The sequence below is a fragment of the Musca domestica genome, unplaced genomic scaffold (genome assembly GCF_030504385.1).
Source record: "Musca domestica strain aabys unplaced genomic scaffold, Musca_domestica.polishedcontigs.V.1.1 2, whole genome shotgun sequence".
Classification (NCBI taxonomy): Eukaryota; Metazoa; Arthropoda; class Insecta; order Diptera; family Muscidae; genus Musca; species Musca domestica.
In genome coordinates this window covers 29,618,994-29,646,669 of record NW_026712249.1, presented here as the reverse complement: position 1 = coordinate 29,646,669, position 27,676 = coordinate 29,618,994, and the positions used below count along the sequence as shown (strand labels likewise).

Genomic DNA, 27,676 nt, shown 5'->3' with positions numbered 1-27,676 from the left:
GACCCCAACTTCAACCATTTTGATTCAAATTTTCCGATACCTTAATTTCAAACATATTTTCTATTGAACAGGGCAACCAACTTCAGACTGTCATTTCTAAGCCACTCGTCCGACGATTGTTAAAATTATTCCAATGACAGCTCAATATTTTGTTTACAAGCGTACAGAGGCATTTTGGTGAGAATTTTCCATAAAAAAAAGTTATTCGCGATGGAATTCAAGCGTGATAGTGTGATTTCTTTATATTTGGCTGGAAAACCACAAGTGGCTATCGTTAGAGCTCTCCAGCATTTAAATGTGAATAAATCTTTTGTGTCTCATATCATCGCTCGTTACCGTGATACTGGTAGTCCGATGTCAAGCAAGTGGAGGGAAGAAAACAGCAACATCAGCGGAAATGGCTGAACATATCGCAATATTCCATATTGAAAAATGAGCTCGGGATAAAGCCATTGAAATTCCAAAAAGTGCAAGAACTTACACCGCAACAGAATGAAATAGAGTCAAATGAGCTAGATTTGCTTCGCTTGGCCGAAAGTGGTGAACTGTCGATAAGAAAACATTCGTTGTCCAGCAGTTTGTGAACAAACAAAATGATCGTGTTTACTTGCCAAAGAGGTTAGCTGAAAATGTTCACCTTCGGTTGGCCACCAGAACTCAAGCGCCGGCCATGGTGATGATGTGGGCCGCCACAACAGCCGATGGTCGCTCTCCGCTCGTATTAATCGACTAAATCGAATAAATGCAGAATATTATCGCGAAAATATTCTGGAGGGTGTATTAAAGCCTTGGGCACGAAAACATTTTGGCCGCAGACCTTTGAAATTCCAAAAGGACTCAACATCATCGAAACTCAGCACACGCTACCCAAGAATGGCGCATTTAAATGTCCATTAAAATCGAATTCTAAGCCACAGTGCGACGCTTCTATGTAGATAGTTGAGAAACTTTTGAGTTAAAAAGCCAATGACAGGTGATTTTCATTTTCGAAAAGTTTAACCACAGGACAGACATTATTGCTTCAAGTTGTTGCTCTCCGGGATTCTTCGTATGAGTATTGGATTTAGTCGTTCAATGAATTTGATTTGAAGTATTGATTTCTAAGTGTTTTTTTTATTATTTTATTATCTATGGTTGGGGGAGAGATTTGTCGAGATGTCAATTGACACTTTCGCTGTTCGAGTCTTCCAATACACTCGAAGGAAAATGTTGGATGGTAACATGTCAAAATATGGTTCGATGAGTGAACGATATGTATATGAAACAGGGACGTATGGAGGGGATGAAAGGATATTTTTCGTTCCCATTCCCTTGTGTATAGTCATACAGAAACAGGCCGTAAATTCTGATCTCTGAGAAGTTGATCTGCATTTGGTAAAATATAAAAAGTATTCAACATGAGGGCAATAATTAAACCGCAATAGTTATTAAGTAGCCGGGAACCCAAATAAGTAGCCACGGGCAGTAGCAAAGGACCAGACTCCGAGTTCTTTTCACATGACAAAATTTTATCTTTCTCCTCATATTTAAAAGATGTTTGATCACCACTATTTCAATAACCTTTATTGAAGAAAAAAAAAAAAAAAGAATAAGTTAATCAAATTTACAAACAATAACAATAAACACATATTTATACTTACACCATATGCATAATGTCAAACAATCTGCCCACCCCCTTCATTAGAAGCAAATATATAATCATAAGCAGGACGGGGGAAATTTTCAATTTTTGTCATGCATTTATTCTGTCCGAAATTATAGCTTTTGAAATTGTTTGAAAAGCCTGCAAATTTCAGGGGAATAACAAGTTACATGGCAAAAAAACACAGAGCACAATCACATGAAATGACTTGGCAGTACAATTCAAACGTAATTTTTTGGGCAACAATTTCGACCATTGGCGGCAAGGCTAATGACCTACAGATATCAAAATCAAGACAGAGATATTACAAACACATGTTTTGAACAAAACGATTTAATTACAATTTTTCAAAATAATGTCATCCCAATGGCATGACATGTGTCTGTCGATGTGGTTGATGTACACATCAGTTCAAAGGATTGTTGACCCTTACATTAGTTAATTACATTAGGCAAGAAGTTGTCCCAATTGGAAAAGTTAATTCGTAACACATAATAGGGTCACACGTGTCTTGGTGGAGTTGGGGGATTAAACTGGTATCGAAAGGCATTGCTTTAGAAAACATTTGATATTAAAATAAATATGTTTGTGTTACATACAAGAGTTGTTAACTTTGGTTTGGGCTCCGATCAAAAAAAATTATAATTTTTAATCGCTAAAACTGTATACATCTCAAGAATACTCTAAGTAAAGGTGATAGCCTATTTTTATCCAATCAATTTAATCTTCAAAACTTTTTCAAATTTTTCATGAACACAAAATGAAAGAGAAATCTTTCGTTTCAAATCGCATAAATAAATAAAAATATTCTATGAAAAATAAAACTATAAGTCGGCAAAGATATGAAATCTATTTTTATACCCTCAGCCATGTGACTACAGAGGGTGTACAGGGTAAGATAAAAAACTGCAACAAAGTCAAACGCCATAACTTTTACATTTTTTTTTTTTAATTTTATTGAATGAATGCAAAAAATGTCGGAAATACCATCAAATTTTAGAAAAAGTTTAGATTTGTTCGAATTTGTCAGCTCTGGCACGAATTATGACCTTCAAACGGCCAATGAAACCGTCACACGCTGTCCGAATTTTGCTCTGCTGTATTTTGGTCCATTCCCGGCGAAGAGCTTGCTTGAGGTGATCGACACTTTGGTATTTTTTAGTGCCAACCTTACTTTCAAAAATACTCCAGACACAATAATCCAACGGATTGGTATCCGCAGATTTTGGTGGCCATTGTGCGCTGGAAATGAAGCGAGGAACCTCATTTTGTAACCATTCTTGGGTGGCGCGTGCTGAGTGCGTGCCCAAGGCTTTAATACACCCTCCAGAATATTTTCAGGATAATATTCGGCATTTATTATGATGTCGATTTATACGAGTGGAGAGCGACCATCGGCGGCTCACATCATTACCATGACCGGCGCTTGAGTTCTGGTGGACAATCGAAGGTGCACATTTTCAGCTGACCTCTTTGGCAAGTAAACACGATAATTTTTTTTGTTTACAAACTTCAGAACAACGAATGTTTTCTCATCGGAGAAAACCAAATTCGGCAGTTCACCACATTCGGCCAAGCGAAGCAACTCCTTAGCTCCTTTGAGTCCATTTTCCTGCTGTTGCGGTGTAAGTTCTTGCACTTTTTGGAATTTCAATGGCTTGCGATATGTTCAGCTCACGAGTCAATTTTCTGCCACTGCGATGCGAGTTTCGATGAAGTAGCTTCTTTAATTTTCGAACCATTTCTGCTGATGTTGCTGTTTTTTTTTTCCGCCCACTTCCTTGATGTCGAGCTACGCTACCAATATCACCGTAACGAGCTATGGTACGAGACACAAAATATTTATTCTCATTTAAATACTGAAGTGCTCTAAAGATACCTACTTGTGGTTTTCCAGCCAAATATAAAGAAATCCCAATATCACGCTTGAATTCCATCACGAATAACTTTTGTTCTGGAAAATTCTCACCGAAAAATTTTTGTGCGCTTGTAAACAATATAATGAGCTGTCACAAGAATAATTTTAACAGCTATCGGACGAGTGGCTTAGAAATGACAGCAGTCTGAATTTGGTTGGTTTTAGACCCTAGATCTCTTTGGACACAATCCGTTTCACCACATTTGGATTCGATCTAGGGGATTCCATCCTAACTCTCGATAGCAGTATCCGATTTGGTCCAAACTTGCTACATCGTAGTGTTCTTATCAACCTTAGTTTAAGTTCTGAAATGGGAAATATTGGTCCACATCGTTTGGAACCTCCCACACAAAAGTTCAAAAATATAACGGAAAAAATATAAGAATGGATCATCCGATTTTGTTCAAACTTTGCAAGTCCCAGTATTTGTATCAGTGCTAGGTCATGTGCGAAAATAGACAATATCAGCTCAATCCATCAAGTACCTCCCTCACACAGAGTTTGAATAATAATAACTCTTATAAAATGTGAAATTAGGGTCCGATATTCTTATAAGCACAAAATCTGGTATGAAGAACGGTCCAATACTTCTGGTAACTACCCCCCTCCCCCAAATGTTTACAATTTTTCGAATAACCATAAAGCTTATAAAATATGAAATGAGCATCCGATCATTTTTCACAATATTTCGAATAACACAAGATCAGATGTAAAGATTGCAGATATCGCCCCATCCCTTTTGGTTACCTTTCCCCAAAAAATTCAACATTTTGAATAACGACTGCTGTTATTTCATAGCCACTCGTCCGACAGCTGTTAAAATTATTCCAGTGACAGCTCTTTATATTTTCTAAAAACGTACAAAAGCATTTTGGTGAGAATTTTCCAGAGAAAAAAGTTATTCGTCATGGAATTCAAGCGTGATAATGTGATTTCTTTATATTTGGCTGGAAAACCAAAAGTGGCTATCATTAGAGCACTCCAGAATTTAAATATGAAAAAAATCTTGTGGCTCGTACCATCGCTCGTTAACGTGATACTCGTAGCGTAGCCCGACGTCAAGGAAGTGGACGGAAGAAAACAGCAACATCAGCAGAAATGGTTCGAAAAGTAAAGAAGCGACTTGATCGAAAGCCGCGTCGCAGTGGACGAAAAATGGCTTGTGAGCTGAACATATCGCAATGTTCCATTCAGAATTCCATTCGGCAAATATTGAAAAATGAGCCATTGAAATTCCAAAAAATGCAAGAACTTACACCGCAACAAAAAGAAAATAGACTCAAAAGAACTAAAGAGTTGCTTCGCTTGGCCGAAAGTGATGAGAAGCCGAATTTGGTTTTCTCCGATGAGAAAACATTCGTTGTCCAGTTGGCAGTTTGTAAACAAAGAAAATTGTCGTGTTTACTTGCCAAAGAGATCAGCTGAAAATGTGCACCTTCGGTTGGCCACCAGAACTTACGCGCCGGCCATGTTTATGGTGTGGGCCGCCATAACAGCCGATAATCGCTCTCTGCTCGTATAAATCGACCGTGGCATCAGAATAAATGCCGAATATTATCGCGAAAATATTCTGGAGGGTATATTAAAGCCTTGGACAGGCAAACATTTTGGCCGCAGACCTTGGACATTCCAACAGAACTCAGCACAATCGCACTCAGCACGCGCCCCCCAAGAATGGTTAAAAAATGAGGTTCCGCGCTTCATTTCCAGCACACGTTGACCACCAAAATCTCCGGATACCAATCCGTTGGACTATTGTGTCTGGAGTATTTTGGAAAGCAAGGCTGCCACTAAAAAATGCCAAAGTGTCGATTACCGCAAGTAAGCGCTTCGCCGGGAATGGGCCAAAATGCCGCAGAGCAACATTCGGGCAACGTGTGACGGGTTAATTGGCCGTTTGAAGGTCATAATTCGTGCCAGAGCTGACAAATTCGAACAAATCTAAACTTTTTCTAAAATTTGATGCTATTTCCGACATTTTTTGCTTTCATTCAATAAAATTAAAAAAAAAATAAAAATTATGGCGTTTGCCTTTGTTGCAGTTTTTTATCTCACCCTGTATAAACTTTATGGGGTCTACAACGAATATTTAGGGATTTCATAGATAGACCCATAGTTCCTTTTGATGATCTGCATAGAATCACATTCTGAGTCGATTTATGCATGTCCGTCCGTCCATCCGACCGTCTGTCCATGTATTTTTTTAAACAAAGTACAGTTCGCATTTACCGCCCTATCCAGATGAAATATTGCACAGATCATTTGTTTGGCCCAAGGACGAACCCTATTGAAATTGGAGATAATCGGTCAAAATTTAGATATAGCTCCCATATATATATTCGTCCGATTTGCCTTTTATTGTGCACCAAACGTCTAATATCAGCCCGAATAGTATGGAATTTTGCACATACAACCAAATTAGGCCTGAAAATAAGTATGCCAAATTTGATCGAAATCGGTTTAGATATAGCTATAGCTGCCATATATATTGTTCATCCGACTTGTTATTTTTGTGCTCCGCAGCCGTAGTATGCACTCTGTAACAACAATATTTGGGGAAATATATCAAATACAGCTCAGAAATACATTTGCTAAATTTTATCGAGATCGGTTCTGATTTGGATATAGCTCCCATATATAACTTCGTCCGATTTACCTTTTATTGTGCACCAAACGTCTAATATTTACCCAAATGGGATGGAATTTGGCACTTACAACCGAATTGAGTCTAGAAGCTAGTATGTCAAATTTGGTGAAGATCCGTTCAGATATAGCTATAGCTCCCATATATACTGTTCATCCGATTTGTTATATTTGTTACCCACAGCCGTAACATGCACTCCGTAACAACGATATTCAGGGAAATATATCAAATACAGCTCAGAAATATCTTTGCCAAAATTTATTGAGATCGGTTCTGATTTGGATATAGCTCCCATATATATCTTTATCCGATTTCAAATTAATTGAGCACCAAATGGGCAATACAAGACCGAATTTAAAAGATACAAATGCTTCGGCATATTTAGTCCTTTGAACTTTAAATTATAATTATAATCATAGCGTGTATGTTGTCATGCGAAGCTCTACTAAATTAGCAAAGTGGTGTAGGGTGTAGGTCCCGCCCGACTTTAAGACCCTCTTTACTTGTTTGTTGTTGCAAAATGGTCAGGCTTAATCCCTTTGGCTTGTTTGTTCGGGATACCATAGTATTTTGGTAAATATTACCATCGTTCTCCACCAATAAACAAAAGTATAGTGCACGATCTAGAGAGAGAGAGGTCCAGCGATATAAGAGAGAGCCTCTAGATCATGAAGCCTATCAAGCGGGTCTGAATAGCATTCATACTGATGCAGTCGCAGAGGTAGTTAATAATTACAGTATGAATGCCATACTCGGAGTCCACCCCCATCCATTGCAGCTGACAAAATGTATAAATCTTAAGTCTACTACCTTCTTTTCTTAAATAATAAATTTATTATAAAACAGTAGTTCCCAATTTGGGTTTCAGCTCATCTCTTTAAGTTACGATTCTTTAAATTCTGGTCTTAGTTTCACCTTGTCTAAATTTCGCTTTTGTTCATTTTTACTGCACACGCCCCAAACACAAAAGCAAAATGACTTTCAAGTGCAATCTCAATTTCATTGACATTCAACCTAACCTAACCTAAAATAGAATAGAATAGAACGTTATAAAACAAGCCTCCCGATATCCTGTCCCCACCACCACTCTTGTATCATAGGTTATTAATACTAGCTGCTTGCTGACCATATTGTCTTAATTTCTTTTTCTTAAAGCAATGAGAATACCATTGTGGCTGCTAATATCCATCGAATGACCCTTTAACCTTGCAGACACAGACAAAGGAAGCTTAATAGGATAATGTAATAAAAAAAAAAACAAAACAAAAAATAAGCAAGGACATTATAAAATATCATAATACAGGCAGCTGAGATTGTACGCGGAAACAAGTTGTAATAATATGTAATCCTTTTTACAGGTAACAGTGGTTCTTGATTGTGTCCTTCAATGGCTAGACTTCCTGTGCCTTAAAAATACTCCTTCTTAATCTAAAAAATAGTTTTAAATATGGAATTGGTTAATTTCACGTTTTGATTTCTTAATAGACCTTATGAGCATTAAATGGAATAAAGGAAAATTAACAACAATAATAGCTTTTGTACCTATTTCTCCCACCATCTACTTAATATGCCACCGCATTATGTTCTGCCACCTTTCTCTATCCCCACGTCCATCCATCCATCCACCCACACACTCACCAACAAAAGTGCCAAACACGCGCTTAACTAATTTTACAAAATACACACGTTGAATTTCATCCATTCCTTTTCGTATTTCAAATGCCCTTGACGATGTCCTTTTCATATTTTCCTACTACTCTCATTCGGCAGGATTGAATGAGTAAATGAGTAGAATAGTAGAGAGATTTTTGGGAACTGATGGGAAGAGCAAGGTGACGATGTCAGGCAAACTGAATGAATTGTAAGACATGGAGGACCAACCGAACGACCGACCGACACTGGAAATGTTGTGTAATACATATCCCAAAGCAAAAAGGATGTGAACTTGTGCGTGTGTGTGTGCATCCCACACATTCCACCAAGTGATTCCTCTCCGTTAAAAAGAGAGGCGAAATGGCAAAAAGAGATTTTATTGGAATATACCAACCAGCTGTATAACACTTTATAACACCTATTGATTTCCAAGTAAACATTCCATTATGGTCTTACGCAAAAGTGGGCTCGTCCGCACAAAAACAAAGACCCCCACCAATTCAGAGGGGGGTCAGGAGGTAAGAGCAACACAAGCAAGTATGTGGTATGGGGGGAAGGTACATACAATCAGGCAAGAGGATTAAGGTGTATATACACAAAGGCAAACAAATGACGAACGAACGAACGAAATACCGACCAGTGACTACGTGCCCAAAGCATTCAGAGGCTGTTGCCATTTTGATGGGTGGGTAACAAGTTCGTTTTTTTTTTTTTTGTTTTTGGATTTTAGGAGGCCAGTCAATGTCACCCTGTCAATTTTCAGGGTAAGAGACATCTGATGTAAAACATTTGCCGTATTATGAGTTTTTCGTTTATGTGTGTGCCTTTGAGTGTGCATTGTTTCAAAAGGCCTGGCATTTCTTCTTCTCTTCCACCCTTTTCCATTCGTCTACCAATCTCTCACATGATTTCATTTTGGACTGTTTTTCTTGGCTTGCTGAAACAGCATTCATTCATTATGAAATTAAATATTGATGTTTAGATAGATAAATGTGCGGTGGCGGCGGTGTGTGCCGTGCCTTTGCCGGCAATATTGCATTGCATTCAAGTCACTTGTCCGGAATAACAAAAATTGTTCAGCAATGTCAGCTGGCACATGTTGTAGATATTTCGCCAAAATCTCTTTAAAGAAATCCAATAGAGAACATGTGTTGTTGGAACACAGTAAGTCATATAAAGGTCAAATTGAAGAGGTTCCTGCCTTAGAGAAGGAAGATGTGATTCAAGGTTGCTTCTTTTTCTCTGGGCATATTTATTATTCCAGTACTTTGGGATTCATAGGCTTGGAATTTTTATACCCTACACCACAAGGTGGTCAGGGTATTATGTCTTTGTGCATTTGTTTGTAACAGGCAGAAGGAAACGAGATAGACCCATAGTTCCTTTTGATGATCTGCATAGAATCACATTCTGAGTCGATTTATGCATGTCCGTCCGTCCGTCCGTCTGTCCATGTATTTTTGTAAACAAAGTACAGGTCGCATTTATTGCATTTGTTGCCCGATCCAGAAGAAATTTTGCAAAGATCTTTTGTTTGGCCAAAGGACGAACCCTATTGAAATTGGAGATAATCGGTCAAAATTTAGATATAGCTCCCATATATATCTTCGTCCAATTTGCCTTTTATTGTGCACCAAACGTGTAATATCAGCCCGAATTGTATGGAATTTTGCATATACACCCAAATTAGGCCTGAAAATATGTATGCCAAATTTGATCGAAATATATATTGTTCATCCGATTTGTTGTTTTTGTCCACCGCCGCCGTAATATGCACTATTCAACAACTATATTTGGGGAAATATATCAAATACAGCTCAGAAATACATTTGCTAAATTTTATCGAGATCGGTTCAGATTTGGATATAGCTCCCATATATAACTTCGTCCGATTTACCGATTTATTGTGCACCAAACGTCTAATATTTGTCCAAATGGGATGAAATTTGGCACATACGACCGAATTGAGTCCAAATTTGGTGAAGATCGGTTCAGATATAGCTATAGCTTCCATATATATTATTCATCCGATTTGTTATATTTGTTACCCACAACCGTAATATGCACTCCGTAACAACGATATTCAGGGAAATATATCAAATACAGCTCAGAAATATCTTTGCCAAAATTTATCGAGATCGGTTCTGATTTGGATATAGCTCCCATATATATTTTTATCCGATTTCAAATTAATTGTGCACCAAATGGGCAATACAAGTCCGAAATTAAAAGATACAAATGCTTTGGCATATTTAGTCCTTTGAATTTTAAATTATAATTATAATCATAGGGTGTATGATTGAATTCTCCCATAAAAAACTTTTAATTGTTATGTGGAGCTCTACTTAATTAGCAAAGTGGTGTAGGGTATCATAAAGTCGGCCCGCCCGACTTGAAGACTTTCTTTACTGTTTTTTTTTTTTTAAGAAAGGTCAACTGAGATTTTTGCAATTTGCTGGGAAAAGGTAGAATATTATGTTTCATTTCCATTCTCATCCACAAAACGACATTTTCTTTTGTGAAATGTTGTAAAACAATAAGAAAAGGAAGCATGCTTTGGAAGAAAAACATCGAGTGTAAAGGTCCTAAAGAGCTAGTTGTTGAAATCATTAAGACCTTATTTCCAATAAATATCAAGGTTCTTAAAATCGGAGTACTCAACAGAGCATAGTTTTTAAAAAAAGGTCCTCAAAAGCTCAAACGTCTGCACGGCGTGTGACAGAGGCCCGCACAATACGCTGCACCTTCATAAATGCCCTGCCAAACGAATCCCACTCGTTTCGAAAGATATTTCCTTACAGCCCGTATAAGAAGCCGAATTTTTCAACCTGAACAACAACGGAATTAAAGGTAACAATACGAGAATTCGGTTGGTCAAAAATGTTAACCCACAAGCTAGTCACCAAATGGGTCTTTTGGGTACTCTTTTCAAAATAGGGTTTAAAACACTTTTAAACGGGATCGTATCAAATCAAAATATTCTACAAAATTATTTGTCAAAAAATTCTTTAAAAGGTCCCAGAAGACATCAAAAGTCTAAATCTTACCTGAACGCCAGGAATATATAAAAATACATTTTAGTGTTGAAATTGTACTTTATACAAAGAATAATTTTAGAAGCATAATGTCAAAGATTAAATTTCGCCATAAGTCACCGAAGAAAAGACATTTTAATTTATGTAATGTATCAGGAAAATATTTGCATTAATGTTGCAAAAAATCGAAAAATATTTCCTAATTTTTTCAAATCAATTTTTCCTCGCTCTTTTTTCGAGTTGACGCCTAAAAGTAACATCAAATTTTGGTTTAGACAAAAAGTGTCAAAAGAAGAAATATTCAAAAAATAATTCTATCTGGATGTAGCAGTTTTTAAAAAAAGTTACATTCGGTATTTATGGACTCTAAGTGAAAAATACGTATTTGCTTCTTCTACTGTTAATTCAACTCGTTCCCAATTCAAGTCAAAGTCTTCCTTAATACTCAATTTTTTTGGGGATTGCGTTAAAGGAAAAATACACATTATGAGTCTCTTGACAAAAAAAAAACTTTAAATATATCTCCAACATTTCTTGTTTTTGTTATATAGCATTGGACCATATTCTAAGATTTTTAATCAGATTTTCGTTTTCATTAGGTACAATAAAATACTAAATTCAGAAGATGAACTGTACTCAATTTGAATAGATTTGTAATATTTGTTGTCGTATATATTTGATATATATGAAATCCAGATCGGATATTGTTCCTTCAAAAAAATATGTTTAAAATTGAAATTAAAGTATGATTGAATTATCCTCTGATATATACCATATGGATAAATATTAAAAGATAACGAACTAGTAGTGGAAAATGTGTGTGTAGTTGGTGTGGAGGAAAATCTTGTAACAAAATAATTTAAAAATCCCAGATTTTTCGTGAGGATATTCTTCAAATCGTTCTTAACAAATCCACCATTTTTATTTAAAAGGTCCTTTAAAATATTTTTTAAACAGGAAAACCATTTCAAAAATATATAAAAAAATTTAGGTACCATTTTTTTACGATTGCTTGGATTTTTTAAAACAATCTATTTTTTAAAAGAATGTCGGATTTTTTAAAACAATCTACTTTTTTGAAAGTATGTTAAAAAAATGAAAAACCCAATGATATTTGCACAAAAAATATACGATATTTGTCCAGGATGATTTCGTAGGTTTAAAAAAGTGTAAGTTTTCTGGATTCGGGGTTCCTCTAAAATTGTATTTAAAAGTCAACAATGTTTGATAAGGGCATCCTTTAAAATATTCTTTAGAAAACCAAGATTTTTAGGCAGGAAGACTGTTAAAAATATTCTTTAAAAAATCCACATATTTATTCGGGAAATATTAAACTTATTGTTACAAATTCCACAATTTTTGGCCAACGACCTTTAAACTTTTTTTAAAATAAAAAATTAATTTTTCAGCAGAAGGTCCTTTAGATTGATTTAATTAAAATTTTGGATTTTTTTAAATCAATCTATTTTTGAAACAATGTCGGATTTTTTAAAACAATCTATTTTTTGAAACAATGTTAAAAAAATGAAAAACCCAATGATAAAAAATGTACGATTTTTGTCCAGGATAATTTCGTAGGTTTAAAAAAGAGTAAGTTTTCTGGATTCGGGGTTCCTCTAAAATTGTATTTAAAAGTCAACAATGTTTGACAAGGGCATCCTTTAAAACATTCTTTAAAAATTCACCATTTTTATTCAGGAAGACTGTTAAAAATATTCTTTAAAAAAATCCACATATTTATTCGGGAAATATTAAACTTATTGTTACAAATTCCACAAATTTTGGCCAAACGATCTTTAAACTATTCTTTAAAATAAAAAATGATTTTTCAGCAGAAGGTCCTTTAAAATGATTTAAATAAAATTACGGCTTTTGGTATGTCCTTTAAAATACTCTTCAAAAATCCACCATTTTTAGGAAATAATGTCTTTCAAAATTCTTAAAAGAAATCACGAATTCTTGTCAGGCTTCTGAAATTATTCTTGAACATTCACGATATTTGGTCAGTAGACCTTTCAACATATTTTTTAAAAATGCATTTTTTTCGCTCTACAACACCTAATAAAAATAAAATAAACCCACAATTTTGTCCTGGAATAGCAAGAAAAAATATTTCTAAAAAACAAGTAAACAAGCACCAACCTCCACTATTTGGAAGGAACTGGAAAAATTTTAAAAAATTCCTGGAAAAATACCTTTTAAATGAAAACCGTTATTTGGGAGCTATACGAAGACGAGGACTTGCCTGCGCAATATTTTGTCATAGGCTATAAAGCACATTAGAACCTTTAAATATGAAATTTAAAATAATTCACTAGAATAATATCGAACAAATTTTGAAACAATTCCAGCCTATAATGCCTCTAATATCATAAAAATACCGAATATTGGGAGATACCATGTTATTATGTTATATAGGGGGAGGGTATAGAAACAGTCTGGATGTTTTCGAAAAATGTTTAAAAACAAAACTCCGAAAAGTAAAAATGCTCTATTCTGGACTTGAATATCTCTCAAAAATTCACTATTTGTGACAACAAATTTCTTTTAAAATCTCAACACTCGCTCGGAACTTGACAAATATATTAAGAAGCGCAAAAATCGATCTAAATCTGTGACCTGGCTCAACATATACAAGACTAGTGATTTCTACACCTGATCAAATTGAAACATTTATATGAATGCGAGACAATAAAAAAATCGGGGTATTTTTATTAAAGGAATCAGGAGGCTAAATTCGGTGGGCGTGAAAGCCTCGGTCATGAATAACTAAATGGTTTCCAATATAAGTTGCTATATTGATATTTAAAGAAAAGTCTTTTTTAGATGAATAATCGATTTTTTATTCCATCATAGATAGAAATGTATGCTGATAAAAAAGGAAACAATATAACCGCCAAAATGTCCTCCGCCATGCACACGCAGAACAATATTTTTTTTATGAAATTTCACATAATCAACTCGTCCCAACAAAAACATCGATCTTGGTAGCCAATTATTTTCATCTCTTGGGAGCTATTTTTTCCCTTATTGGTTTATTTTGTTAACATTTATTTTGTTGACATGGACAGACCCGTTCCACACTAATTTATGTTTTGCGGCACAGCATTGTTGTTCACGAAGACCAAAAAATGCTTAAGTTTTGCGAACCTCGACTGCAAGATTTATACCACTTTTGTAGTCAATTTTAATAATTGCAATGCGTAGTTCTATCAAATGCCGGAAAATGTAACTTTTGATATTTCACAGTAGCATCTGCTGTTGGAAACCCAAAAACTTCCCTCACAAAGGGTGAAGAAATGAGCCTGAGATTGTAGGTCCAAATTTCATTTCCAAAAACATTACGAAAAAACGGAGCCATATTAGGCAAATGCAATATGAAAATAGTTTCAATACTATAGTAAAAATCTAAACTCTTGTAATATTAGTACTTAAAACGTACGTCCGGAAGACGCAATTAGAGTATGTTTGTAATGTAGGTATAAAAATATTTCCATTTATTATTAAATATTTTAACTATATTCTAAACTCTATCGCTATGCTTAGGCTTATTCTAATACATTTTGCAACATAAATTGCAACCAAAGGGTATGCATTAATGTTTATCCCTTAATCCGCATAAGATTACAACAAAAGAACCTTCTTTATGTAATTGTGAAACAAAATTTAGATGTGATTTAAAACTATTTAAGTTCTACTTAATAAATATCTGTCTATAAATGTAGTTTGTGAGCGAACAGCTTCCACTCTGTGCCAATATTTTTTATATGCCATCATGCTCCATGACAGTGTACAGATTAAGGCCACAATCCTATATTTATGGCTCTACTAAAATCTTAATTACTTTATCTTATATTCTCTTTATTTTCATCATGGTTGTTATTCTGCAACTGCTCTTCAATAAAACTACGACTATGACCAGTAGTTGGAGAATTACCTGTTGGATTGTGACTACCCCCATCGTTTGCCGATTTCGTTATGCCCAAATCTTTGATGATTTCATCCACCTCCAAACATTTGCGTTGTGCCACTTGAATTGTTTCCTTCATTTGTTCCAAATTCATTTGAAATTCTGGACCATCGCTGGCGCTTTCTTCCAATATATTTTGTATTTTCTTCAATATTTCATATTCATTATTTTTGTGATGATAGTCGTAGTTGTTGAGACAAAATTTCGTATCACGCTGAAGATCATCGATTTGATCTTCAATATCACGAAATATATCCATTAAGTTTGACATGATGGCTGGAAAAGGTAAAGAAAATTGATTATTATGTGAATTTAATGGAGGAAATGTTGTGAATTTTACGAGTTTTGTAAAGAATTTCCAATTGTTAGCAATTTTTTTGTGAAATGGGCGCGCTTTGCTCGTTTTTTTCAACTGAAATTGTTTGTATTTCCTGATTAGTAGGCAAGGCAACGCAAAGTTCATAGGACGAAACAGCTGATTGAGCGTCAAGGCATGATTAGTAGAGAACGTAACAGTAACGTAGCACAATAACAAAATGACTTACTAAAATTAAACAAACCTTAAATATAAAACAATTTGGATTAAATGCATTGTAATCTTTTGACAAATATTTCTGTTAAAATGTTCGCATTATTTAAATATTTTTGAGTAAGAATACAGCATTTTGTAACATTTTATAGCAACTGTAAAATATTGCGTGTAAAGAAATAAATGACAAATCTTCGTAAAAAAAAGATCTTCGTTGGAAAATTCTTACATTTGATAATGAATTTTAATATGGGAATTGCTGCTGAATTAAATAGAAAGTCTTGGTGAAAAACAGTTAGGTTTCGAATGTAAGAGTTAGACCCCTACGTTTTTTAAAAGGCAAAACTAAGAAGGTGACCTTGTGGAATCAAGATTTCTTCAGAATTATACCGTTGTCAATTTCTCGTTGTCAAAATGTTCATAATTCTACACAAATCTAAGATTGGAACCTGTTTTCAATGAAGCTAAATTTGACATGATAAATTACAGAAAATTCAGATGTTAATTAATTGTACCATAAGTTACCCATAGCACCACGTAAGTATACGCATGCCTTGGTATTAGTACACTAACGTTTTATTATAAAGCTTGGCTCATATAGAACGGTTCCGCCCCTAGTGTGCATTTAATACATCTGATTATACTCTCATACAAGTTTTCTCCGATTTAAATCATTCAACAGGTTTTAGACACACTATATGTCCAATCTTTTCATATTTTGTGTATATTTTTTATATATATTTAATGAAATTAAAAGTCTTAATTCCAAAAATATACTGCATCTATTTTATAACCCTATGAATATCACGAAATATACAAAAATCCCCTCAATTCATTATGTGGCCAGACCACCTTAACAAATCATACCATACGCTGCGTTACGTTACGTTTCATTTGTCGTTGTGATCAGCAAGCAAAGAACAAACAGAAAATTTTCTGCTGTTTCACCTGTGCGGTCTGATCAAAATGTCTTCAACATTCCAGAAAGTATGTCGTGTTTGTCTCTCCGAGTCCGTTGGGGAAGATGACTTCATGGAATTGGATAATACCTACAGTGAAACACTATCCTTTTATGATCTCTACAATTTTTGTACAAAACTAACGGCCATAACGGACGATGGTTTGCCCCGCCATATTTGCTTTGGTTGTAGATCGGATCTGGAAATTGCTTATCTTTTTGTGAAAAAAGCATTGGCTTGTGAAGAAAAATTAAAAAGTATTCGTTCAAGTGAAGTTGATGATGATGCAGTTGCTAATGGTGGTTTATTGTCATATAAAGATCCCTTGGAAAATTTAAGCGAAGAAGAGGAAGATAAGGAGACGGTCAAAGGCGAAGAGGTAGGTAACGTATTCTTTGCTACATTTGTAACGGCTAGAATATTTGAAAATTTTGTTGTTTTTTTTTTCTTGTATAGCAGATTGATTGTAAGGAATTTAATGGAGATTTTAATAATGATCCCAGCCAGTTTATTGCCCCAGATTGTACAAGTATGCAAAATGAATATTTGCTAAAAAGAATGCTAATTTTACTTTTCTTATTTTTATATGTTTACCTTTCGCTTAGATACAACAGATAATGGAGATGATAATAACTTTGAAGATTTTACACAATCGCCTGCAATGATACCATTTACCCCCACCACTGCTGCCAATGTAGACAGTGATGATGATGACGATGATTACGATGGAGGTGATAACGATGATAGCGATTTTCTTGTCTCAATTGAATCACAAATCTTTCCACAAGGTAGGTGGTACCCGATTATCATCAGGGGGCCAAAATGATTTATTATTTTAAAAAAATATTTTTATTGCTTCCACTTTTGTTTGGAATTAAGTTTGACATTTTTGGAATTAATAAATTTGTGGTCTAAATGCTGCTCAAGACTTTGCCTAAAATGCTGTTGATCTGCAATCATACTGACGTAGGAAATATATATTCATAAATTAAGCCGTTTTTATGCCATCCACCATAAAAAACAGATTATATAGATTTTTGGAACAATTCGACGGAGGCCCCATATCATTCTTTATCAGCATACAACTCTGGATCAATTACCAATGTCCGTCTGTCAATTAAAATCAAAAATCAAAAGATTTGACAAAGCGGACTGAGTCATATCGCTCCATTAAATATGAATCTTGATAATAATCAGATATAGCATCCAGATTCTTTATGCAATATAGGCCAAATATTTGATAATGCACCAAAATACAGGGTCTCAAATGATGCCTAAACCTTCCATCAAATTTCTAGATTTAACCCATCTCCCTAAAATATTCCACATTAGCACATATGGTGACATATTACCCTCGTTGCAATATCTCTAGGTTTAAGGTATTTAAAAGCCCTGTTTTTATACCCTCCTTGAGAAGGAGGGTATATTAACTTTGTCATTCCGTTTGTCATAACCCTAAATATTCGTCATAGACCCCATAAAGTATATATTCATAATCCGCATAAAATTCTAAGTCGATTTAACGATGTCGGTCTGTCTGTTGAAATCAGGATACAGCCTACATTATTTGATGTAGAGATTCAAAATTTGGAACAACAATGTGTTTTATGTCTACGATGGTTGGTATTGAAAATCAGACATATCGGTCCACGTTTTGGTATAACCGCCATATAACGATACCTTCCGATATTCGGTATTTTGAAGAATTTTGAAGAAATTGGTATTTCTAGGTCATATTAGGTTCTAACTCCGGTTACGGAACATAGTATATATAGGTCTACGTTTTGGTATAGCCTCTATGTAACGAAATTCGGTATTTCGAAGATTTCCGTCACATTTTTTCACGGATTTGTCTAAAAATTGGTATTTGTAGGTCATAATGGGTTCTAGCTGCGGTAGCGCAATATTGTATGTATAGGTTCACGTTTTTGTATAGCCCCCACCATAATGGTACCTCCGGATATTCAGTATTTTGATGATTTTCACGGGGGTTTGTCTAAAAATTTGTATTTTAAGTTCATAATTGGTTCTAGCTCCGGTGGCAGAACATTGAATATTTATGCCCAGATTTTCCTATAGAGCACACACAACGATACCCACCGAATTTCGGTATTTTAATAATCCTAGTCAAATTCACCCACGAAATTGTTTCAAATTTGATATTTAAGAAGATTTGATAGACGACAATCCCCGAAGTATAAAATTATCTATAGAGGTTCTCGTTTTGATATGGCCCCCCTTACAACGGCCTCGCCCACTTTATGGTTTTTTGAAAAACGTTTGAATTCTGATACTTTTTTTATAAAAATGCTTTCTTTACCCAAAGGTGGAGGGTATTAAAAGTTCGGCCCGGCCAAACTTAATGTTTTTTACTTGTTATATTCTTCTCCAGGTCAATTCAAATGTAAAATATGTGACAAATTCTATTTCACCACCGTTGGTCTGAATGCCCACATGGAAGTGCATGAACCAAAAATTAAGACAATTTCGAAACCTTCCACGTCCAATGGTTCGAGAAAACGAAAACGACGGAAAGCAAAACCCACAACATCAGATGACAGTGAGGAGGAGGAAGCAAAGCCAGAGCCGGATGGAGTAAAAGAAACCAAAGAAGTTAAGAAAAAATCAAAGAGCAGTCAACCAAAACCAAAGAAAACCTTTCCCTGTAATATATGTGGCAAGGAAATGATTTCGGCATCAAAATTAAGGTATTTTTAAAAATATTTATTTTTATGTAAAAACAAATAAAATAATAATGCATTTTAGGTACCACATGGTCATGCACACCGGGGAAAAGGATTACCTGTGTACCATGTGTCGTAAGTTCGGATTAAAATTTTACAATTTAACAACAATTAAAATGTTTGCCTATTTTCCAGCCAAAGCCTATTCCACAATCTATGCCCTGAAACATCATATGCGTGCCCATACCGGCGAACGTCCATATGAGTGTAAATTTTGTGGTGATCGTTTTCTGAGACCCACCACCCTTAAGAGTCACATGCGTCGCCACACGGGCGAAAGGCCATACGGTTGTGAGATCTGCGGCAAACGTTTCATACAACACTCATCGATGGCAACCCATATGAAATTAAATCACATGGACAAGACCATTGCCTGTCCGTATTGTGAAAAGAAATATGCCAGACAGACGGATTTAAATGTTCATCTTCTATCGCATAGTGGCGATAAGCCGTTTGCCTGTAAGCAATGTCCCAGCCGTTTTACCCGACAATCAAATTTGAATAAACACATGAATCAGCAACATAATCAGGGTGTGGATCCAACGGCCAAAGGGAAATATATACGCTCAACAGCACCAGCGACAAGCGCTACTTTGAAATTGGAACAATTACCCTTTGCAGGAGGCATTGCACAGAACGCAAAACAATTACCTTCGATGTAAGTTTTAGTACTTGATTTTCTCTGAGAAAAGATGTACCACCACTTTCCTTTTTTCTTTTCCAGATCCACTACTTCATCCAATGAAATTGTGATTCCCAATGCTACGGATTTTGATAAATTTATTACACCAAATTGGCCGCTCGAGCGAACGTAACTTAAATTGATATGTTTACTTTGTTTAAAGGAGATCTCCTTCTCATCAAATTCTAGCCAATTTTTGTCGAAAATGTCAATGTTGAACCTGAGGTTTTGAACCACACTATCCCATTAGATAATTGAAATGTGTTTTATAAAATAAACTCTGATAAACTCAAGAACCTCTTCTGACTAGAGACCATTTACATTTTAAAGAAAAATGTCAGGGACAACCCGGTGATTCGGTCTGCGGTTAGTTATGCAGCTCCAACGTGGTCTGCGAATACTATTGCTACGCCGTGGAGAAGTTTAGAGACCTGAAAACTGCAGGACATGATGACTTACCCCATTTTGAGGCAGATATCTGATACATCAGTGGGCAGTAAATATGCCTACCGCAATTCTTTCCAGACCTGCCAGAACGCTGCCCTGAGAACTGCGACAGGGTGCCTCCTCATGACACCAGTGGACCATCTACATGAGGAGGCGAAAGTCCTTCCCTTACGTCAGCATAATCATATGCTTTCGTTGCAGTACCTGCTTGGGTGTTACCGTGAGAGTCATCCCAACCATCATATGGTGGATAACTCTCCCCCACCCAGGCGTGTCAGGAAGGACATACATGATCTAGAGAGGGAGGTCCAGCGCTACAAGAGAGAGCCTCTAGATCAAGAAGCCTATCAGGCAGGTCTGAGTGGCATTCACACCGATGCAGTCGCGGATGCTATTAGCAGTTATAAAGTGAATGCCGTCCTCGGAGTCCACCCCCCATCCATTGCAGCCGAAGAACGTCAGCTGCTTAGACAAACCAGGTTGTTTTGGCGCAATTACGTTCAGGATGGTGTAGTCGCCTCAATTCGTATTGGGCTCGAATTGATGAAGATGTGCGTAACGCCTGCCCGGCGTGCGATACAGGCCCGCACAATACGCTACACCTTTTTAATTGCTCAGCCAAACCTACCCAACTCACTCCAGAGGATCTCTGGCTACAGCCCGTTAAAGTAGCCGAATTTCTAAACCTGGAGCTGGAACCAGATTAGCAGAACACAAACACACACATGTACTACTGCTACATCAACAACAACCGCAATTCTTTGAACTGAGAGAAGGTTCTTCTTCTTCTCGAAATTTCCGGCAAAATGTCCTTAGATACCTTGCAACAGATTTCCATCTCTTCAGCTTATTCGCTGAGAGCCATCTTAAAAAACCTGACATAATTGTTCATCGGTGGTTTGAAAGTGTCATCAATTGGTAGGTCAATCGACTGGGAACCACATCGAGCTTTTTTGATCAACCATTTCATGTCCTTGAGGAGGACAGTTAAAACGCTGGTCCAGAATCGTACTGAGATATTTAGCGCTCAAAGAAAGATCAAGTGTAACTTTAGCCAGTACTGGCTGATTAACTTATCGTTCTCGTTTTCTTGTGAATAGTCTAAATCAGCATCCTATCAATCAAAATTGAGGGGATGCCAGAGGTATAGAGAGACCGACAAGAGCTTCACATTGTTGAAATAATAACATGCACATTTCTATAAGAGTAGTGGTGTTTCCAATTGAAAGGCGCATAACCACTTATATTTTGTTGCAAATTTATTTGTATTCTTATGTCAGGAAATTCAAAAAAAATACCGACGGACCAAACTATACACTCAGTCATACTTCATGCCTTAAACTTCTTTCGGCAGTTTGGATCGACCTTAACACCTTTTTTATTAGGAATTTTTATATTATTCCAAAAGTAAAAACATAGATAAGAGCATAACTTACACTCGGATTCTTGAGGATAATGTCTTCTAAGGTGTATGCGTCTGGTACTACTACATCGTCGCCTTGTTGTCATTGGCCTTTTTAGCTAAAAATGCCTGCCAAAATCTTTTGGTATTTGATTTGTTACCCAACTTGCTTGTGATGATCTCCTTTTTTGGAAACTCTCTTTAGAATGCCAATGACTTTCAATTTACTCTTCCAGTTCCATATTGTTACCACCTAATTTTTAAGAAATGTCATCTTCTTTCGAAAAATTTAACAACCATCCTTAATGGCTCTCAAAAAGTGGCCATCACAATTTACACATTTTCCGCCACGGCATTCTCTTCCATTTTCCCTACCCCATGTGATTTCATATGAGTCCTCAGCGACACCAGTTGTATAAACCCCTTGCCACACTCCTTACAGGTGTAAGGTCTCTCGCCGGTATGACGCATTTCATGATTTCTCAAGGCGTACTTTTTGGCAAATTGATGATTACAAAAGGAGCAGGTAAAACGACGTATCTTCAAATGCACCACCTTATCATGGGTACGCAAATCATTGGCACTGTAAAAGACCATGGAACATTTTGGACATTCATATTTCTTTTCTTTCGTATGATAGTTGATATGAATGTCCAGCTCCTTTTTTGAGGTTTTCTTCATGTCACACAAATGGCAGTGGAATTTTTTAATACCCGCATGTCGCAGTTTGTGGTCTTGAAAACCACAACTGGTCCGGAATGCTTTCCCGCAATTTGGTTCATCACAATGAAAGGGATACTCCTCGAGAGGTTTGTGAGTATACTGATGTTCAACGAGTTTCATAAGGGATCTGTATACTTTGCCACATTCTTCACAGACATGGTGAGTGGGTTCTTCGGGTTTTTCTTTAGTTTTTCGCGGCGTCTTTTTCCGGGTTTTTGATTTGGATGGTTTCTTTGCCGGAGATGAGGTCTCGTTTTCTGAATTACTACTCATTTCTTCTTCTCCTTTGTTAAAGTGATCACTGTAGTCCGAATCATCAGATGTTTGTATATTCTTATCCTCATCATTTGTTGGTATATCGTACAGATCAAGTGAGTCTTCCTTTTTGGGGGTGGCAGGGAACTGCAGAACAAAAGGAAAATAGGTTAGGAATTTGATTTCAGTCCTCATCAAGATAACATGGTAGCCCAAATTACCTCATCTTCCTTCCTTTTATCCAGCTCAATTTTAAGCTCCTCTCTTGGCGACGACTTGGGCAAGGCAACAAAATCAAATTCCAGCCATTCATGTTTAACACTTGATTCGGCTGGCTTTTCCGCCATAACATTGGGAGACATGTCAGTTAACATAGCCTCCCTTGCCAACATCTCCTCAAACATTTTCAATGATCGTTTACACATCTGATAGAACTCCAAAAATTTCTTCAATTTACTGCAGCATGAATTGCAGACATGCTCGGGATAATTGTCATCTGCCAGAGGATTTGTTAACGTTTCATCTTCCAACCATTGGCGTATCTTAATGTCCATATTATGCAGGTTATTTTTCATCTCTTGTTTGCGCAGCTCATGCATGCAGGCACGGCAGAGAGATTGCAGATCTTGTTTATTGTTGATTTTTTGCATATCGCGGAAGATTTTAAATTTCTGCGGGCTTTTTTGCACAATTTGTGTTTTGTTGCCGGAGAACAGTCCTTAAGTAATTAAGTAAGTAATCGATTTATTGAGACTAATTTCATTTCGATAACAAGATATGTACAGAGAATGATTTGCTTAATTTAGAATTATTATTGTCTTATTCTAACACGTATGTATTGTGCGATGCTACTTGCAAAAGAGACATGTTAAAGTTATATATGTATAGAAACATGTACGAAATCGATTAAAGGCTTGCTCCCGGCCTAAACAGTTGCTGACAGCGCTTCTGACGGCTGTCGAATATATGACAGTCCTTAATTTTTGCAATAAATTGAGATTTGTCAAAACAGCTGTTGTTCTCTTTGCATGGGGGAGAAGTAGTTGTACGTTATAGGAATGATGCGAGAGAGAAAAATGAACGTAACGTTGCAAACATAAACTATTTAGAAATAAAAGTTAAAATTAATATTAATTGTTTTTTAATAAAAGCTTATTAATTTTCTTAAAATATATATAAATATAGTGATTCTTTGCCATTTTTATTGTTTTTTGTCACCGATGTTAGGCATTATGTAGGGTGTCAATAAACGCATGGTGCACGTAACGGAAGTAACTACACAATGTAATTCGCGTTACTTTCGTGAATAACTAAAAGACAATCAGATGGTTAATTTATATTGCACATTCCAGGCAGATGAAGCTCAAGCTAGGAAAACTTTCCACATGGGGCATTGTGGGAAACTTCCGATAGGTATAGATCTTCTACAATCTATAGTTCTACGTATGGATTAATAGAAAGGAGCAAAAGCTAAGTCTTAATCACAATCTATAGAACCATATGACTTAATTCTTCGGCGACAACCAGTAAAGATACTTGCAAATATCGGCAAACAATGCATTCCGATTTAAATCGCGTTGTGTCCAAATGTCCAGTGTGGATCACTCCATTACACATTTTTGGAAGATCCACCTCTCCGATACATCCCTCAGAACTGCAGATGCTATGATATTTTAAATTAATCGTGCTATGGCACGAAAGTACTTTTATAGTTGACTTTTCATTGCCCATTTTACCAAGGCTTTCAATTTTTCGTTGTTTTTTTTTCTTAGGAAAAAAATATTAAATTTATTTACATTAAATAAATACTAAGTAATCTAGTCAGATTATAAAAGAAACAAAAAATCTACGAGCATAATTGCTATGTCATTCTAAAACTTTCAAGAGAGAATATTCAGCTATAAATGAATCTACCAGTTCGGGGTCCAAGGTAGATTTTGCTCTATCATAGATGACAGACACCAGTTTTAAATCACCCATGTCACGTTCGAATTTAAGTAAATCTATCCAGACATCTGTGTTCGTTTTGCCAAAGTAATGGACGGCGTTTTCATAGCACAAACGTAGACGGGAGGTGGGTGTTGACTAGAACAAGAAAAAAGAGAGGAAAATTCAATTAAAATTTTTAAATGGAAAATAATAGGCGATTTTACAATGCCAAAAGAAAATTATTTCGACAGAAAAAACACCCATGGAATTTGTGGAATTTTCATTCAACAGCATCGTAGAAGATACAGTAAATGTTGTAATTTCCTACCTTTGTCTTGGCCTGCAATTCAATTTCAATCATTTTCTTGTGCAAGTCCAAACATGGCGGTGGCATTTGGCACATTTCATCATACAACTCCCGGGCTTTCGCCAGCGATTCATTACGCATTGTATACTCCAAATAATATGCACGGAATGTAGCAAATTCAGGATGAATTTGTTTTGCTGCCTCTTGAAGAATAACCATTAACTTTTTGCCATGCTCCTCACTGTAGGCCTCGTAGAATTTTATGGCCAAATGCCACAGATCTATGCATTTTGTGACACCCAATTCATTGTTGGCCCGACAAAAGATTTCATAGAATTTTGATTGATTACCGGTTTTACTGTACACCTGCATCCATAGCTCATAGATTTTGTTGGCTTCAGATTTTTTGCACTCCAATGCTTCTTGAAGTATGATTTCTACTTGCTGCAGGCCATTGGGAGACTTGAGTAACATTTCCACTAGGGCTTGATAGTGTACTATGCTCATTAGCTGGGACTTGTGACCCATGTTAAAGGCCTTGGCCAGACAATGACGTTTCACATCTCCCTCCGATTTTATGTCATGATTCAGATCCAACATGGCATTTATGAAATACGACCACATGGCCTCGGTGGGCAGGGCAACAACGGCCTTTTCATAGACCTTAAAACACAGCTCAATACGTAGCTTAAGACTGCGACTCTTCCAGATACTCTCATGAGGTATATTGACTTCATCCGTTTCCATTTGTCTTTCCTGTAATTCGGCAACCTGTTGTACGGTGACCTCCTGTAAATCGATCATATTGTAGCCCCTCAATTCCCGCTGAGCCAAAAAATCCCACACCATTGGCTCGGCAAAGAAATTCTTCATTAGATCCTCAACTATTTCCTTTTGCAAAAGCACCGTACAATTTATGTAGCTGGGCTCTTCACATCTCTCCAGTAGTTTTAGATAATAGGCGACGTTTTTTATTTTCGTTTTGGTATTACGATAGAGGACAACGGCTCTTTCCAAACCTAGCTGTCGTTCCATAAGATCAATGGCATTGCTGACATCGGTAATGCGTGCCGTTTCCTTGATGAGTATGTCGAAGAATGCCAAATTAATAACTTCTGAGGCGGGGTGGCGTTTTAGGGCGCGAAAGAAGATTTCGGTGACTTGCTTTAGCTGATGGGTAAATTCATAGGCCCACAGACCATAATCACACCACACGGTGTCCTTGTCGCCATGGTACTGGAAAGGGAGAAGACGAAAGTATTGGAGTTATTTCTTTTTTGTAAAAAGTTGAACATTAAAAAAATATATAGAGATTAATTTATGCCTTTTGTATACACACTACTTACCCCCAACATTTTCTCATAAATACCAGAAACCTGTCCTGGATTCGATTTCTTGCTGAATTGTATGAAACTTTTCCACAGACGTTCCTCCTGTGGAAACTGTTGCGTGCCATTGCGATAGAGTTTGATGATACGTTGAATTATTGAACGCTTGACATCGGGAAGGGAACAATGCAGTTGATTCTCCTTCTCCGTTACCCATTTATGCGTATTTTTCTCGAATTGAATGTATTCAATGTAATTTATGATGCTTTTTTTACTTTGGATTAATTTCTTTTCGTAGCGTTCACGTTCCACCATTAATTTGCGTAGCTCATCGCTGGAGCAAATGCCACTGGCCTGAATTGACTCATATTCTGGCAGATCTCGTTCTTGGATCTCTTTGAGGACTTCGGCCATGATGTGTGGAGGATTTTATAAATAATTCTAAGAATTTCTTTCCTTACTTCTAGTATTTAATTCAGTTCTGTTGTAAACAAATAAAAGTAGCACGTTTTTTTATGCGGGGACTCTCTGTTTCTCTTTGACTGGGCACTCTCTTCCCTTATCATTTAGAAACTCAATCACAATAACTGTGACATTTGTCGGCATTTATTGGTTTATTTTGTTGATGTGGCATCTCCATTCACTGTTTCAACAGCTGTTTGCCACTTTGACATTCCTTCTTTAGTGTTTTGTTTTTTCTTTGATTTTGCTGATGTGTAAAGTTTCCTACGGGTCGAAGAAAATTTGTTTTTATCAAAAATCGCAATCAAACGGCGTGTAAAAATTTCCGTAACTTCTCACAAGCAATTCTCTTTGCACTCCTGTGCGTTGTAACAAAAGTGCATTTATCGAGTACGTGTGTGTCTCTCTTTCTGTCTGTATCTGTGTGTTTTCGTGAATACCCATTTTATTAGAGTGCATTCCACAATCCTCCTTCGGTGTAAATAATGAGTGATTCTTCGAAACCACAACAGCAGCGCTCGGGCGCAACTCCAATTAAAAATCCTCTGTTAAGTGCTTCTGTTACAGGTCTAACATTTGATGATTTTCCCAATAAGCCTCAATTGTTGCCGGCTGCTCCACCAATTGTCCATGCACCAGTGCCACCGCCATCGGTCACACCCTCAGCATTATTAGGAAGAGGTAAGTGGAGGTGCAGGATGTCAACCTTTCTTCATGATGTCCCTATTTTCATTGTGTTGTTTTTGTTTTAAGCTTACGAGAGTTATGTGTATACTCACTGACAACCTGTTGAACGTTGGAGTTTCTACATGACCATAATTTTATGTTTTCCTTTTTCGTTTTCATCTAATCTTATCAGAGAAATGTCAGGCAATAGTTAATACAAGTACAGGGTCACCCATTCGTGTTGTTGAGAGGGGGTAAATGACAGACATAAACATTTGTTTGTCAATGGGAAACTAAGATTTTTAGCGGTCAAATGTTGTCATTCACAATAGAGACGAGAGAAGGAGATTTGATAGGAAAAATATAAGCTAAGTTTGATAA

At 36.3% G+C, this 27,676-nt stretch overlaps 5 protein-coding genes across 7 annotated transcripts in view; 2 read left to right on the top strand and 3 right to left on the bottom strand.

Moving 5' to 3' along the window:
• Nucleotides 1–14,359: 14,359 nt before the first annotated feature.
• Nucleotides 14,360–21,755, bottom strand: LOC105262376 (uncharacterized). Of its 2 annotated transcripts, none has more exons than XM_059122058.1 (2): nucleotides 21,660–21,755; nucleotides 14,360–15,138 (listed from the first exon to the last, which is right to left on the bottom strand). In XM_059122058.1, exons 1-2 carry the CDS (start codon nucleotides 21,730–21,732, stop codon nucleotides 14,738–14,740), a joined length of 474 nt encoding a protein of 157 aa, XP_058978041.1. In that variant the 5' UTR covers nucleotides 21,733–21,755; the 3' UTR covers nucleotides 14,360–14,737. The 2 variants fall into 2 exon arrangements, with proteins under 2 accessions (XP_058978041.1, XP_011295585.1); XM_011297283.3 differs by lacking the exon at nucleotides 21,660–21,755 and adding an exon at nucleotides 15,203–15,309.
• On the top strand, nucleotides 16,220–20,072 carry LOC101890477 (zinc finger protein 486). 2 transcript variants are annotated; one of them, XM_059122057.1, is made up of 7 exons: nucleotides 16,220–16,729; nucleotides 16,810–16,879; nucleotides 16,956–17,138; nucleotides 18,743–19,058; nucleotides 19,117–19,169; nucleotides 19,230–19,752; nucleotides 19,819–20,072. In XM_059122057.1, the coding sequence occupies exons 1-7, from the start codon at nucleotides 16,358–16,360 to the stop codon at nucleotides 19,907–19,909; spliced, it is 1,608 nt and encodes a 535-aa protein (XP_058978040.1). In that variant the 5' UTR covers nucleotides 16,220–16,357; the 3' UTR covers nucleotides 19,910–20,072. The 2 variants fall into 2 exon arrangements, with proteins under 2 accessions (XP_058978040.1, XP_058978039.1); XM_059122056.1 differs by having other exon boundaries at nucleotides 16,222–16,729; nucleotides 16,807–16,879.
• Nucleotides 21,756–21,958: 203 nt separating the features above from the next.
• Nucleotides 21,959–23,548, bottom strand: LOC101890645 (zinc finger protein 41). The gene is made up of 2 exons (XM_005179666.4): nucleotides 22,825–23,548; nucleotides 21,959–22,750 (listed from the first exon to the last, which is right to left on the bottom strand). Exons 1-2 carry the CDS (start codon nucleotides 23,251–23,253, stop codon nucleotides 21,959–21,961), a joined length of 1,221 nt encoding a protein of 406 aa, XP_005179723.2. The 5' UTR covers nucleotides 23,254–23,548.
• Nucleotides 23,549–24,358: 810 nt separating this feature from the next.
• Nucleotides 24,359–26,854, bottom strand: LOC101889563 (U3 small nucleolar RNA-associated protein 6 homolog). The gene is made up of 3 exons (XM_005192146.4): nucleotides 26,186–26,854; nucleotides 24,861–26,075; nucleotides 24,359–24,688 (listed from the first exon to the last, which is right to left on the bottom strand). Exons 1-3 carry the CDS (start codon nucleotides 26,579–26,581, stop codon nucleotides 24,470–24,472), a joined length of 1,830 nt encoding a protein of 609 aa, XP_005192203.2. The 5' UTR covers nucleotides 26,582–26,854; the 3' UTR covers nucleotides 24,359–24,469.
• Nucleotides 26,855–26,891: 37 nt separating this feature from the next.
• LOC101900024 (mucin-17) overlaps nucleotides 26,892–27,676 on the top strand; it is a 167,913-nt gene continuing 167,128 nt past the window's right edge. The window contains exon 1 of the mRNA XM_059122052.1: nucleotides 26,892–27,310. Coding sequence (XP_058978035.1) covers nucleotides 27,115–27,310 — 196 coding nt within the window. The 5' untranslated portion in view covers nucleotides 26,892–27,114. The remainder of the gene's footprint in view (nucleotides 27,311–27,676) is intronic.